Below are 14,631 nucleotides of genomic sequence, written 5' to 3'. Positions count from 1 at the left end.
TCCGTTGGTGCTATGCTTTCAGTGTGGCCTCCAGGTTTTGGAATGGAGCGGAACTAAGAAGCTGGTAGCGCTTCCCCTCAGACTTGAGATCTGTTGTAACCACGATTTCCAACTTCTCTGTTTTTTTTTTTTTTTGGTACTGGGGATCAAACTCAGGACCTTGTGCTTGTGAGGCAGGTGCAGTGTGGCACTGAGCGGAATCCCCAGCCCATTTCTAACCTCTCTGAAAGAGTGAAGGATGAAAAATCCTGGCCGTGATGGTAACAGGACTCGAGTAACTGCAGCGCAGAAAGACCGGCTTTGTCTAGGAGCAGGCAGCCTCCCTCCCAGGGATGTCCTGGGGAAGCAGGATGGGACAGCGTTCCTGGTGGCTCTGGGTCCCTGTTCCTGTAGGACACACCCGGCCGTGTTCAGGGGGCCACAACATGCCTTTGGCATTTCCAGCCCAGAGAGGACGAGGCTGCAGAGTGACAGCCCTTCCTGAGCTGCCCTGCAACAGGAAGTGCTGATGGCCACCAATTTCTGTTTCTATGGAAACGCTTACCACTCAGGCAGCAGACTAAAAGCAGAGGGCAAGCATGGCGGCTGAAGGCCCTGGCTGCCACCTGCATTTCATTTCTGTCCCAGAAGAAACGCTCATCTTTTAGCTGGGCGTGGTGGCACACACCCGTAGTCCCAACATTCAGGAGGCTGAGGCAGGAGGACTGCCATGAGTTCAAGGCAGCCTGGACTACCCAGCAAGACCCTACTACCCTACTACACAGCAAACACCCCCAACAAAAAAAACCCCACTGTGTAATTTTTGGACCCAATCGCTGATTCCAACTTACATAAAAGCTCAAAATACGCCTTACCTAGCTTGTGGATTCGCCACTATTCTGTGGGGCCCAGCAGCACCAGAAATGAGGGAAGACAGCTCCTGGCTATGCTCAGTGCTTTCCAAAGGTCGGTGGCCAGGCCAGAGGTCAGGTCCCAACGGCAGCACCACGTGTGGCCCTGGGGTCGAAGCAGGAGTCTGCAGCGCAGCAATGGGGGCGGCACAGGTGTGCCTGGCATCTGCCTCCTGTGTCCATGTACCGGGGGCGAGTGTTTCTACATCAAAAGCCACATTCTGTTCCTACTGACTTGACCTCTTCAGTGTTACGGTTAAAATCTTCATATTCTGAATGTTGGTTGGTTGGAGCAGCTGTGAATTTCATTCCATGGCAGCAGTGAAGACGCTAAGAAACCAGTTATTCTCTAAAGAGGGAAGGGGCATGCAGTGACACCTGTCATCCCAGCACTCCGGGAGGCTGAGGCAGGTGGTGACAGGTTCAAGGCCAGCCTGGGCAACTTAGCGACTCCATGAGACACTTTCTCAAAAGAGGGGAGCTCAGTGCGTGCAGAGGCCCCGAGTTCAGTCCCTGGCACTGTGTGTGTGTGTGTGTGTGGGGGGGTCTGAGTCTGGCAGAGCTGAGGGCCACAGCTTTCACACCTCGGGAGCAGTGGGCGCTGTGCTGGTCCACACTGCAGGCTGCCGCAGGCAGGTCCAGCACTCAGTCTGGGTGTGGAGGCTATAGGAGCAATTCGTCTGCTTTCATCAAGTGCTCTGAAGATAGAGGACAGGCTGGGGGGGGGTTGGTGCACACCTACAATCCCAGCACTTGGGAGGCTGAGGCAGGAGGACCCCAGCCTGAGCTACATATATAACAAGACCCCTTCTCAAAAGACCCAAATAAATAAATAAATGAAGATATGGAAAATAGAAAGTTACAGACTAAGGTTTAACTTCATTTTTATTTAATTTACTTAAAACAGTATATTTCTATCAGAATTAACTGAGAGCAAGTATAGACTCTCAGATCATGACAAACTTTTCAGAGAAAGCAGCTGCCTCAGCGAAGCCGTTACCTTGCTGCTCTGGGCTGAGCCCTGGCCAGGACCCCTGAATGGTCCTCTGGGCCTCTGGGGATGGCTGGGAGCTGCTCCTCTGCGGGCCGCAGCCTCGAGTTCCTGGGGCCCGGGTTCTGCAGGTGGAGGCTGCACCCACGGATGCACACCCACTACGCAGCCTGGAGAGCTCACTTCTTTGGGGTGGAGCAGCTGAAACCAGGCCCTTCACATTGAGGCGCAGCCCCAGCCCTTCTGAAATGCTGTACTTTGAGACAGGGTCTCCTGTAGTCCTCCTGTCTTAGCCTCCTCGAGTGCTGGGACCACAGGTGTGAGCTGCCAGCCCTGCTGAGTGACTTGAGCTTTGGACATCAGCCCTCCTTGTAGAAGGCGAGGAACAGGCTCTGTGTAACCCTCAAACTCCCTGTGATCAAGAGCGTCCTGACTCTGCGGACTTGCGGGACCCTCACGGAATTTGAAGACCTCTTTCCTCACTTTGCCACCGGAATGGCCATGACTTTCCTTCTCAGAGCCAACAGCTTCTTTAATGAGTATGCCACATACTAAAGAAGCAGACACACGAATCAGGAACAAACCAGGTGCTTCTTTCTTCAGTGCCGGGGGGTGTGTCCCCCACCCAACCTCACAGTACAAACCGGGCTGCACCGTGTGGAGGAGCATGGATGCTCCTTAGTTTCTTCCATACAATGAATCTCTACACTTGCTGTTCATAATTTCTTTAATTTTTTTATTTTTTTGAGGCAGGGTCTCGCTATGTAGCCCAGGCTGGCCTCAAACGGAGGTGATCCTCCAGCCTCAGCCTTCTGACTGCTGGAATTACAGGCATGCGCCACCACACCCAGCTAATTCTCTACCTTATTTTTGTAAAGTTCACTGAACATTCTTGTCTAAAAACTACCAAGGAGCTGGGCGTGGTAGTGCACACCTGTGACCCCAGCATGAGGGGGGCTGAGGCAGGAAGATTACTGAGAGTTTGAGGCCCGCCTGGGTTACATAATGAGTTCAGGGCCAGCTTGAAATACAAAGGGAGACCCTGCCTCAAAAAAACCAAAACCAAAACCAAAAAAATCTACCAGGTACAGAAAAGATGGAAAAAATGCAGACTTCTCACCTGTATTCGGGAGCAAGGACCTGTGTCCTAAGAGACTGCCAAGCAAAGAGAAACTTGCCGCCCAGGCCTGGGTGGTGAGACCCACGGCTGCCCAAGGGGCCTCTGCACACAGACTTCCTGCCAGAGCCGGCCTGAGGCGCTGGTCCGGAGAGGCCCTGTCCTTGCTGTTCCCAGGGGCAGGCCCAGGCTGAGCCAGCCCCTCCGCCTCCCACTCCAACGAAGGACCCGGAAAGTCCCAGCCTTTCTGAGCTGTTTCCGGGAGGTTACGGCTCAGAGCTGCTCCATAAAACCCTTGCCAGGCTGGGCAGAGGGCCTGGCAAATGTAGCTACCTTTGCTATTCATGGGGTATCTTCTGGGACAGTCCAGAGGAAGTTAGCTTTTTGGATTTTTGAGACGCTCTCACTATGCAGCCCAGGTTGGCCTTGAACTTTCAGCGATCCTCCTGCCTCAGCCTCCTGAGTGCTGGGATAACAGGCGTTCGCCACCATGCTTGGCTAAGAGGAAGATGAGGGCACAAGGAGAGGGCCCTGAGCAGGCCCAGCCAGCAGGGGAGCCAGGAGACCTGCTGGGGGAAATGCAGTATCTTTCCTGGAAATGAATTTCTAGTCTCGCTGTTGATAATTTACTTTTTCCTGAGAGGAGCACATCCTCGTACTTCCTTCCGTGCCCTCAATGTGCTGGAAACAATGCAGAGCCAGGGGTGCTGCAGGAAGGGTCGCCCCCAGCCTACTCCTGTTTCTCTAGGGCTAGGAGAATCGCACCTCTCTCTACCTGCCACTGATAACAAGGACACACAGGTCAAAAAGGGTGGTGTCTGATACTCCCCATCACACAAACATACAAAGGAAAGGAGGTATTAGGCAAAATTAAAAGTAGTATGCTGGACATGATACTGCACCCCTATGCTGTAATCCCAGCATTTTAGGAGGCTGAGGCAGGAAGACTGCTGTTAGTTGGAGGCTAGCCTGGGCTACACAGCCAGACCCTGTCTAGTTTGTTTGCTTGTTTTTAGTTCTGGGGATTGAACTCGGGACCTTGCACTTTTGAGGCAGGTGGCAGAACCACTTGAGCTAAATCCCTGGCCCGCCAGACCTTGTCTTAAAAAACAAAACCAGACCCTGTCTTAAAAACAAAACACTAAAATTTGAATGGCCTGGAGCAAAACAAAGTTCCTCCTCTCCCTAGTCCAAAACAGGGGTCAGGGATTTAGCTTAGTGGTTCCGGACCCTGCCTGGCAAGTGCAAGGTCCTGAGTTTGATCCCCGGTACAAAAAACAAAACAAAACAAAACCCCAAATAGCAGTAGTACTCAGGATAGTAATTTAATATAAATCACTTCTCTACTACAAAGTGCTTTAGATTTAAGGGAAACTAACTTGGTTTTGAAGCTGTGAGTTACAGAGGCACTGGCCAGCCCACAAGTAAACAAGTAAGTTTCAGGACACACATTGTGTTGCTGGGTGGATTTCTGGTTTGGCTTTTTATTATTGTTTTCATTGTGTATTTTTAATTTTTGGTTTATTGCTTTTGGAATTTGGCCTGGGGCAGAGGACTGTAACAGTGGTCTGTAATCATATGGTGACTGTGAATTACTAAATCTTGGAAACCAGGCATAGCAGTGCATGCCTGGAATCCCAGATACCAGGGAGGCTGAGGCAGGAGGATTTCAAGTTTGAGACCAGCCTGGGCAAACAAACAAGACCCTGTCTCAATAATGTAAAAAAAAAAAGGTCTAGGGCAAATAGCTTGGTGGTGCAGCACTTGCCTAGCTAGCATGCATGAGGCTCTGGATTCAATTCCAGGTGCTACCAAAAAACCAAAAACACACACTTGGATGTGTCCAGAATAATAATTTTGGGGGGGGGGGGTACCGGGGATCAAACTTGGGTCCTTGTGCTTGCAGGGCAGGCAGCGGAACCACTGAGCTAAATCCTCGGCCCCAATAATTTTTTCTTAAGTTTGGGAGAAAGGTGCTAACTTACTGAATTTCATCTAGATTCTGAATCCTGAAAGTAAGTCCATTCTATGAAAATGAGCTTCTGTACTTACAGTGAGACCCTGCCTCAAAAAAACAAAACCCTAAAATATGATTGGCCTGCAGCAAGACAAAACTTCCTCCCCTCCAGTCCGTTCACTTGCAGTAGCTGGAACAGCTAAACACCGCTGGGCTCCGCACTGGTCTCTTAAATGCAAACAGATATTTTGGAAAGGCGGGAATGAGTAAGCGGCCAGGCCATAAACAATCCCCGCTGAGTCACAGCAATTCCTCGGGGATCAGAGGCCTCAGAACATTGCCTTTTGAGGAGCCGGAGTCCACCCTGCTGCAGTCAGGCCTCTGCTCACTCAGGTGCCACTGCAATCTGCGTGGTGGGGCAGCAGTTTTGCAGCTATAAATAACTCGATTTCCTGTGGCAGTTGAGACAGCGAAGGCTTTGAGCAGTTTGCTAAGGAGGCTTCCGCTGTGTGATATTAGCTCAGGCTGAACAGAAACTTAGAGAAAAAGGGAAATGTAGTCTCTCTTTAGCCAAGTAGGATACTGGTTTTAGTTTTCATTTTTTTGAGACAGGGCCTCACTATGCAGCCCAGGCTGGCCTTGCACTCACAGTGATTGTCCTGCCTCAGCCTCCCAAGTGCTGGGATCACATGCATGTGCCACCTCGCCCAGCAGGACACTTTATTTTTTTAGGACATGTCTGCAGGACATGATGACCTCATTTATCTTGTGGAGTTGGTACAAGTATAGAATGTGTCTCAAACTTTCTTGTACCACTCCACTCCTCTCTCCCTGTTCCTTCCAACTCTTGGTCCCTCCCCATTTACAAAACCTATTTTCATTTTTTCCAATTCTTTCTTTTTTCTATCCCCCTTTCTTCCCCTCCTTATGTCCCTTGTTCCCCTATCCATTTACTTGTTGGTTTTTATTGTTATTTTCTGACACAGGGTCTCACTATGAACTCACTGTGTTGTCTAGGCGGGTTTTGAACTTGTGACAACTGCCTCAGACTCCCAGGTGCTGGGATCACAGGCGTGCGCCAACATGCCCAGCTTCCTCCATCCATTTGAGAAAGATTTCGCTACTTCCAACTTCTCCATATTCTATTTTGTTCCCTCTCTCTTTCTGCATACACATATATATACACATATATACATATATATACACACATATACATATATACATATATATATACACACACATATACATATATACATATATATATATACACACACACATTTTTTCAGTTTTCACATAAGAGAAACCATACAATAGCTAAGCTTGTGTGTGACTTACTTCACCTAATACTGCAATCTCAGGGTGCACCCTTTACCTATGAATGAGTGCCCCGGATGTACCCACCTCCGTGGCACAGCAGAAGTCCACTGTGCACAGACACCACATTTTCTTTACCCATTGATCTACTGTCGGCTGCACAGGCTGCTTCCAGGACTTTACTGTCATAAATTGTGCTGGCATCAGCGTCGGGATGCACAGACCCTTAGGGCTCTCTCCACGCTGCTAGAAAAGACCTAACTCCTCGCTTTTATATCCAATGCCAGGACCCCAGTGGCCACCATTCAGGGACCAGTGTCCCCCTGCCCAGGACCTGGGGACCTGGGAGAGGGGTGTCCAGTGTACCTCACGGGCTTGCCTGGGCTGAGCACCCCTCGATGTGTGGAAAGGGGCGGAGGTGACACAACCTCTGTGAACACGAGGAAGTTGCGACAGCTCAGGAAACGTGGTTTCTACAGCTGCCGCGCTGGGCACCTCGCAGAAGGACCTGCAAAGGCAGCCCAGACTCCTGCTCCGGTCTCTGCTTCCTCCTGCCCACTGCTTTCCTCCACACCCACGCAGCTCCGGCCCCTCCGCCCCTCCTCCAGCCCCAGTCTCCAGGAGCCAGGGAAACAACGCAGAACGCAACGGCACCAGCCTCCAGCTGCCTGCCCGCCCAGGGCGGGGCCTCGGCCAGTTCTGCTCCCCACGTCTCTCTTGACAAAGTTTTGCCAAAACCCAAAACAAGCCAACCAGACCCTCACTTTCCACAGGTCCACAATTTCCCACTGGGAACCCCGGGACCAAATACAGTGGATCCTTGAGTTATGACCAGCCCAACATACAAACAACTTGGCTTACAACCAGAATTTGTTTTAACTTACAACCAATGTCTTGAGTTACGACCCAAACGCCGGCTGCTTGTGCTTCCAGGTCTCAGATACAGATTTAACTCTTAGAGAGTTCTGGACGGAACATGACAGCGTCCTCTCCTGTGTGGGGTTAAGTGAGAAATCCTGGGCCAAGATCTCTCTAAGGACACTGAGATCTGCCCGAGTACAGGAGAGACTTTGAGGGCTGTGTAGAGGAGCCTGAGCCTTCAACTGACCAGCCTGAGTTACAGCCAGCCCTCAGGAACGAACTCAGTTCGTAAGTCAAAGGTCCACTGTACACTTCAGAACTCAGGACTCTGGGGCTTGGAAGGGCAGAGGATACAGTGCTGTAAATTCTGCATGGATCCAGAGTAACAGCCGGTACCCAACCCCAGAGCCAGGCTGCAGAGGAGTGTGAATGTTCACATTTGGAGAACAGAGACTAAAAATGACCTCCTGGATGACAGCAGGCCTCACTGCCAAAGGAACTTGACCACACATTCGTGTAGGTGAACACAAGCACGCGCACGCGCCCCTTGCAGGTTTCTGGGATTACTGGATTGTGACACTGGGGGCGAGGGATGGGGCTGGGTCCGGACTCTCCTCACTTCGGGCAGCATTGGACCCGCTGGCAGGGCAGGTCCAGGCATTAGGTCAGCAGGCGCAGCCAGCCCGGGAGCTCCCGCAGGTCACTTCTCAGTTCCTCCCCGACACCCGTCTGCGCGGCCGCCTGGTTCGGCATTTACCCCTCCCTCCTCCACGCACTCAATCAGCGGTTCTCAGGCGCTAGAATCCATGGCACCCGCGCCTTTCACGGGGCCGGCCGGGCTGCCCCAGCGCCAGCATCAGGGAGCACTCGGGTCCCCGCCCCGCCTAGACGCCGGGGTCTCCCTGCAGGTTCCCAGAGCCCGAGAAACTCAACAGACCGGCGGGTAGGAACCAGCTCCAAGCCTGGCCTACTGCTGGACTACACAGGAGGTCCTACAAGCAGCGCACTGAAACGGACATTTAGCCCCGAAACAACAGTTAAAAACACCGACAAGCCGGGCGTGGTGGTGCACACCTGTGATCCCAGCACACTGGGAGGCTGAGGCAGGAGGATCCCAAGTTAAAGCCCAGCCTGGTCAATTTAGTGACACCCTCTCTCAAAATTAAAAAGGACTGAGGATACACCTCAGGCCAAAGGCGCTGGGTTTAATCCCCAGAACTGCAATGAATAACTAAATAGCCCTGACAGTCCTCAGGCAGGAACTTAATTTTCGGCTGTGGCTCATCAGGGCCGGTTGCTATGCCTGCGCTGACGTCCTAGTCAGGTCCCCCAGGCCGCCGCGGTCGGTGGGTCTTGACCAGCGCTTGAGTCACGCTGCCTGAGGGAGTGCGGACTCACATTGTCATCAAGGTCCCGCGCTGGCAGACTAGAAAGTAGGGGACCCCCCCGCCCCCGCAGTTCTAACTCCCTATTTCTTTTCTAAACCGAACTTTTTTACTTTTACAGTAATCCCACTCAGAACTCACCACAAGCTGCAGGAGCGGGAAACTCACCTTCCCCGCTCCTGCCCCTTCTAGTGCTAAGGCCAAACCGCCCCCCGCCCAGGGCCGCTGCCGAGAGCTGCGCGGGCCTCGGCCGAGGACCCGGAAGAGCCAGAGGTCGGCGCGTGGGCCCGGGGTCGGGGTCCTTCCGGCCGGAGGCGCGGCTGGGCCCCTCCTGGGCGCTGTGCCCGGTGACACCCACGGAGAACTGCGGCCCACGCACGGCTCGGCACAGCGCGCCCGGGAACCACGCGCGCCCGGCCCGGGGACCCGGCCAGCGCCACCCACCCCAGCGCGCAGGGCCCTACCAGCCGCTGGGCTTCCGGGCTCAGGCAGTCCACTTCCGTGCTCCGCGCGCCCGCCGGGCTGGCCATGGCGCCGAGGGGGACCCACTTCCCTCGCGGGACGCTCCGGGCGGGAGCTAGCGTCGCCGCATCCCGGCGGGCCGTCCACGCGGTCCTGACTCGAGCAGGAACCCGCGCACCCAGCCGCAGAAGACCCGCAGGCCGGACGCGGACGCCGCCCGCTGGGCGGTGGCGGGCGGAGCGCAGGTGGCCGGGCGGGGCCGGGCGGGGCCAGCGCCACCGAGCCCCGCCCCTCGGCCCGCCCCGCCCCAGTCCCCGCCCCCACGCGGTCCGACCCGTCCTCCACTCTAGCCACGCGGGTGTCGCTTCCCCGCGCGCGGGTCTCGACCCAGTCCCCGACCGCCCAGCAGGTCCCGCCCACCCGCCCGCGCTCCTCCACCTCTCCCCGCTTTCCCACGCGGGTCGGGCCGTCCCGCCCCGCCCACGGCTGCACGCTCCCACCCCCGCGCCGGGCCGCCCTCCGGAAGTGGGAGGAGACCTGGAGCCCCGCCCCGCGGGGTCACGGGGCGGGCAGCGCCAGAGGGCGCCCCGTGGGCGGGGCCTGCTGTGGCGGGACGGAGCCTGAGCACCTGCTCCCGAGGCCGCGCTGACGCCCCTCGCCTGGGCGGGAGCCTGCCGGGCCTGGTGACCCCACGGGTCCGCGCGTCAGGGCTGGCGTGGAGGGCGGTGACCCCCAGGCCACTGCGGGCGCCCTTGCCGCAGAGACCCAGGCGGTGGGGCCATCCCGCCCCGCCCCGCACCCCATGTCCTGGCGACGCGGGGACCCAGAGTCGCCAGCCCGGCCCCCTGTCCAAGCGGTTGCAGGAAGCCAGGGAGGACCCCAGGTCCAGCGGAGGCTTTGCAGCCCCCCACGCGGTCACAGTGCGTGCCCACCCCGTGGCGCTCCTCGCGTGGGCGGGGCCGGGTGAGGGGCTCCGAGGAGGGGGTGCGGCTGGAAGACGAGGTGCCAGGCTGTCCATGGAAGGAAAGTACCTCGCGTTTAGAAGCCTGTTTTCACTGGAACACCTTTTAAAAACTGGTGTAATCCCAGCACTGGGCAGCCTGGCGGATGGCTACGCGCTCAAAGCCAGCCTGAACCGCATAGTGAGACCTTGTCTCGAAACAAGCTACATACACACACATATTTTTAAAGCTGGTATAATTCTTCTTTATGTAAGGTTCGATGAATTGGAAAAGTAATTTGAAACTACATCATAAGCAGGGGTAGGGTTAATGGGATTTCTCACGGAGAACAATTATAATTTTACTAGCAACAGAGTTCACAGATGACGATGGAAGCCAACTGCTCCTCTCCTGTGAGTTTTCTAACCTACTGAAGCAGGCTCTGAAGCCCCCACCCCAACTCTGTCACCCCCATCTCGAAGAGCAGGGTGCCAGGCAGGGCCCTGTCTGCTCTGCCTGTCCCAAGCAGTGCCTGAAGGCCCTCCTTACAGGCCCAGGGAGGCGCCAGCTTCTGAAGAGGCACAGGGCGGGGAGGAAATGGGGCCAGAGTCCCGCCCGGACAGACGCCTGGCCAGAGTCTCAGACAGCCCTCTCTACAGCACCGGGTAAAGCTGAGGGCCGCGGGCACTGCCCAGACTTTCCTAGCGGGACGGTAAAATCCACCCCACACCCCCCTGGCTCTCTCCTACATCTATGGCATGTTAGGTCTCAGACCTAGAGCGACCCCAAGGGTGACTTCATAAGATGGCTCTTGGCCACCCGGCTGTCTGTTTCCACAACAAGGCACAGAGTGGCCAGTGACACCAGGACAGGGAGCTTTGAAGATGTCCCTCCCGGACTGCGACCTGACTCAGGTTCTTACATGATTACAGCCTCTGAGGGAACTCACGCACCTGAGAGAACAGGGAAGAACTGTTTGAGATTTTAACCCTCCAAAGTAACTGGAAGAGAATCCCGGCAAAGCGTCATAATCACCACGCTCCTCTGAAGCCCAGGGTAACTGTTACTCGCATAACAGGCATCCAAACTCATGGATGCTCTCGTGGCACTCCCTGCCCTTGGACTTGCAGGTGTAGCGCTCGCTGCATCTGCTTTACAGTAAGATCTGAACGGCCTGAGCTCACGCTCAAGTCTTGACTGAATTCTCTCCTCCAGGGCACACAGATTGAGGACCCAGGAAGTGAGGGGCAGGCGGGCTCCTCACTGCATCAGGATGGGGCTTCCTGGCGACACTAATGCTCCTCTAGCCGGGGTGCCACACCCTGAGTGCACCAGCCAGCCTGTCCTGTGTGGACCCCGATCTCAGGATGTCCCCAGCTACCGGAGCAACACGAGGGTCCACACTGTGAGCAGGACACTGACACATCCGCCTCGGTTGCTGTCTTGAGCCCCAGAGATCCGGGGAATACAATGTAGAGGGCCTGCATTTGCCTGCCATTCAATTTAATACAAATGACTCTCTAATGGCCTCGAAGGCCCTGAATCGCAGGGTGCCAATTTTTTAACTCCTACAGGTCAGTTGTGAGGGTGAAGACCAGGGGCTGGGGCCTGTAGACCTGGGTCTGGGAAAGTCCGTGGAGAAGTCAGGGTGAGGGGTGCGGCCCTGAAGAGAGACAATCTGTAGAATGGGAAATGCGGGGGCACAGGAAGTTTCCACCTCTGCGCTAAAGGCAGCTTGGCAGTGCAACAGAAAAGCTTTGGTGGTATCGCAGAAAGCTCAGTTAGACAGGGACCAGCAGACAGGGCCAGGCAAAGACAGAGTCAGAGCAGGGAGGAGGCAAACCAGGCCTGGGGTGGAGGTCAGCTGATAGAAACAAGGCGGTAGATGGAGACCTGATGGCCAGGCCTGCAGCTTCTCCAGAGATAAAGGGCAGCTCAAAGCTGAGCTGTAACCAGACCAGTAAGCCACAACAATGTAACACACAAACAATGTGTGAACTGCAACACTGTAACACACACAAAAAAGAATGTAACACACTAGAAACAATGTAACAAGCACATAGAGGACCAGGGTGCTCTGTCCTCACTCCTACCGCTCTGAAGATGCCTGTTCTCTGTGCTGTGGACCTTTGTTCCACACACTGATTTTCTGTTGGATCAACATTAGCTAAGCGACTGTTCTTGTAATCCTATAGGCCGATTACAGCTTGACCCCAGGTAACCTGTAGAAAAACCCTAGACAAACAGCTCAGCAGCAGCTCACTTCTGAGACCCTCCTGTCTCTTGATAAACTTTCCCTACTCTTAACTCCTCTGTCCGTGAGGCCATTCTTTGGCATTGTGAGACAGGAACTTGGCTCATCTAACAGGCTGGGAGTTACTTCCCAGTAATAGTGGCACACACCTGTAATCCCAGCATCAGAAGGCTGAGGCAGGAGGATCACTGTGAGTTCTAGGCCAGTCTGGGCTGCATACTGAGTTCAAAGCCAGCCTGAACTACATAGTGAGACCTTGTCTCAAAAAACAAAACAAAGACAACATTAAAACCATCTACGAGTATGAAGAAATCAAAGAGAAGTCCCAAGTCTCTGCCCTGGGGCAGGTTAGCAGAGCTGGGGGTACCCTGAATAGCTGAGTGGCACTGAGGGGACCAGTCTGTCGGACCTCTGCTCAGCGTGGGCCCAGGGTCTCTGCATAAAGAGCTGTGAGGCTGACGGTGCAGAGCTCAGCTTGCTCCACTGGATAAGGGTGACCGACGACAGCCCTTCTAACAAGAGGACTCTGAATCTCCAGCCCCCTCCAAAGTGCCAGAAAGGGCCTGTCACCCACTGTCCCCACTTAGGGCCAGGACCTCTGTACTGAGCGGGCTGGTTAGGTTTGGGGAAGTTCTGGCTGCCTGTACCGTGCTTAGGGTATGAATGGTAAATGCTGGAAATCTCAAAAGCAGTTCCCAGACGCACAGGCCCTAGGCAGGAACTTGATTTTATAGGGACTCCTGGGAAAGCAGGAGGGTAACTGGGGTGTTTCCACGTATCCAAGGAACATCAGCATCACAGCCACCAGCCCAGGCAAGTGCCAGCCAATGCAGGCCACACCCAGATTTGGTTACTCAGTCTCCCTGGTATTTGTCTGTTGCTAGGTTCACTGCTTTGCTTTCCACTGTGGTTTGCTGCTAAGCGTGAGAGCTGACAGGAAGCCTTAAGGGGACACCTGCATGGAGCAGAGGGCAGGGCAGGGAAGTGACTCGAGATCACTCTGTAGTCACAGTGCTAAGGCATGCCTGCTCTCATGGACACCACCTCCAGCTGCGAGGCTGCACAGAACAAGCAGCTCTGAAGGCCTGTGTGCATGGTGGCTCACAGCTGGGCAGGCCTGCGGGGACCCTTCTGACAACTGTCTAGAGACCCTTGGTGCTGCACCTGTGGCTCAGGATGCGATCACCCAGGATATGGCTGCACACACCCCAAGGCTTACAGGGTGTTTGACAGGTGCGTGCTGGAAGACCAAGCCAGATTCCAACCTGGGGGAAAGTGCCAGCATACTGTCATGCAAAGCACCCTGCATGCCTGCAGCACAGCCACCAGCACCAGAGTCCTGCTCTGATGGGGGGGCTGGCAATGCCCTCAGTGTCTCCCGGGCCTCAGCTGGATCAGGAACCCCACCTGCATCACAGGGCCCTGGCCAGGTGGGGCACTCTCCCAGCCAGTGGACCAGGAGCCCGCTCCCCCAGGAATGGCAGAAAGTGGTCCCCACAGTCACCAGCCCCACTGAGGACCACAGTGAACGGAGCCGTAGGTCAAGGGCCTGCTTGCCAGCAGTGGTCCCAAGAGGCAGAGCTGGAGCACTGGGAAGTGGCAGCGAGTGGGTCTCTGTCACACTAGGCACTGCCATCTGGTCACCCCCACAGCTGCCCCATGATCCAGACGCCGAGGGAGTCTCCTCCCCAACCCACAGACCCCTCGGAGGCACTGCGCTCTGCTGGCAGGAGAACCTGTCCTCACTGCTTGGGGTATGGTGGCTGCTTCCTAAATGATAGGCAGACGGACAGGTGGAAGACAGAAGGGTGGTCCTCCTAATACCCAGGCGCTCTGACAGGTTACTGTGAACACTCACTGATAACTCATCCATCCACTTATTTATTTCCTTATTTATTATGAGGTGGGTTCTCATTGTGTAGTTCAGGCTGGCCTTGAACTCAAAGCAATCCTCCTGCCTCAGCCTCCTGAGGGCTGGGATTATAGGTGTATTGTACTACCTGGCAAAAATTCTCTTAAAGGCTGGGGATTTAGCTCAGTGGTTCTGCCGCCTGCCTTGTAAGCACAAGGTCCCGAGTTTGATCCCTGGTACAAAAAACAAACAAAAAATTCTCTTAAAAATATATCTTTAGGATTTTTTTCATAACTACTTAGCACCCAGCATCACCATACTTGAACAGTTTTTTCAATTCCTTTGGATTTTCTAAGGAAACCCTGAGGGGATGTGAAGTTGTGGGAGGGGTTTAAGGGTACCTTCCTGGAACAGTTGGAGGTAACCATGGAAACTGACAGCAGGCTAAGATGGAGACCCAGGCCAGAGGAGGGATTTCGGAAGCTCCTACTTAATGGGTAAGTAAGGAGCCAGATGGAAAAGAGGAGTTAGAGAAACAGAAAAGGCAGGCGCCTCCTGGAAGCCACAGAGCAAAGAGTAAGACTGAGAAAGCCTTTAATTTGCAAGA

At 54.7% G+C, this 14,631-nt stretch overlaps 1 protein-coding gene and 1 long non-coding RNA gene across 52 annotated transcripts in view; one reads left to right on the top strand and one right to left on the bottom strand.

Moving 5' to 3' along the window:
* Lrrfip1 (LRR binding FLII interacting protein 1) overlaps positions 1-14,631 on the bottom strand; it is a 102,395-nt gene that overhangs the window by 58,774 nt on the left and 28,990 nt on the right. For 8 of the 50 annotated variants that reach the window (XM_087209527.1, XM_087209533.1, XM_087209507.1 and 5 more), the window contains exon 1: positions 8,980-9,186. The exons of 33 other annotated variants lie outside the window; for them this stretch is intronic. In XM_087209527.1, the coding sequence (XP_087065653.1) occupies positions 8,980-9,045 (66 nt within the window). In that variant the 5' untranslated portion in view covers positions 9,046-9,186. Of the gene's footprint in view, positions 1-8,979; positions 9,215-14,631 lie in introns of those variants that run through there. 9 more of the 50 variants (XM_087209532.1, XM_087209537.1, XM_013066940.3 and 6 more) reach the window with 5 other exon arrangements.
* On the top strand, positions 10,752-11,445 carry LOC147828588 (uncharacterized). Of its 2 annotated transcripts, none has more exons than XR_015450616.1 (2): positions 10,752-10,974; positions 11,134-11,445. It is a non-coding gene; the product is annotated as an uncharacterized LOC147828588 (long non-coding RNA). The 2 variants fall into 2 exon arrangements; XR_015450615.1 differs by having other exon boundaries at positions 10,752-11,048.

This window comes from Heterocephalus glaber, unplaced genomic scaffold (assembly GCF_053883595.1).
Source record: "Heterocephalus glaber isolate CG9 unplaced genomic scaffold, H.glaber_assembly_v1.0 deba00001004, whole genome shotgun sequence".
In the NCBI taxonomy this organism is placed as follows: Eukaryota; Metazoa; Chordata; class Mammalia; order Rodentia; family Bathyergidae; genus Heterocephalus; species Heterocephalus glaber.
This window is presented reverse-complemented; position numbering and strand designations above follow the sequence as displayed.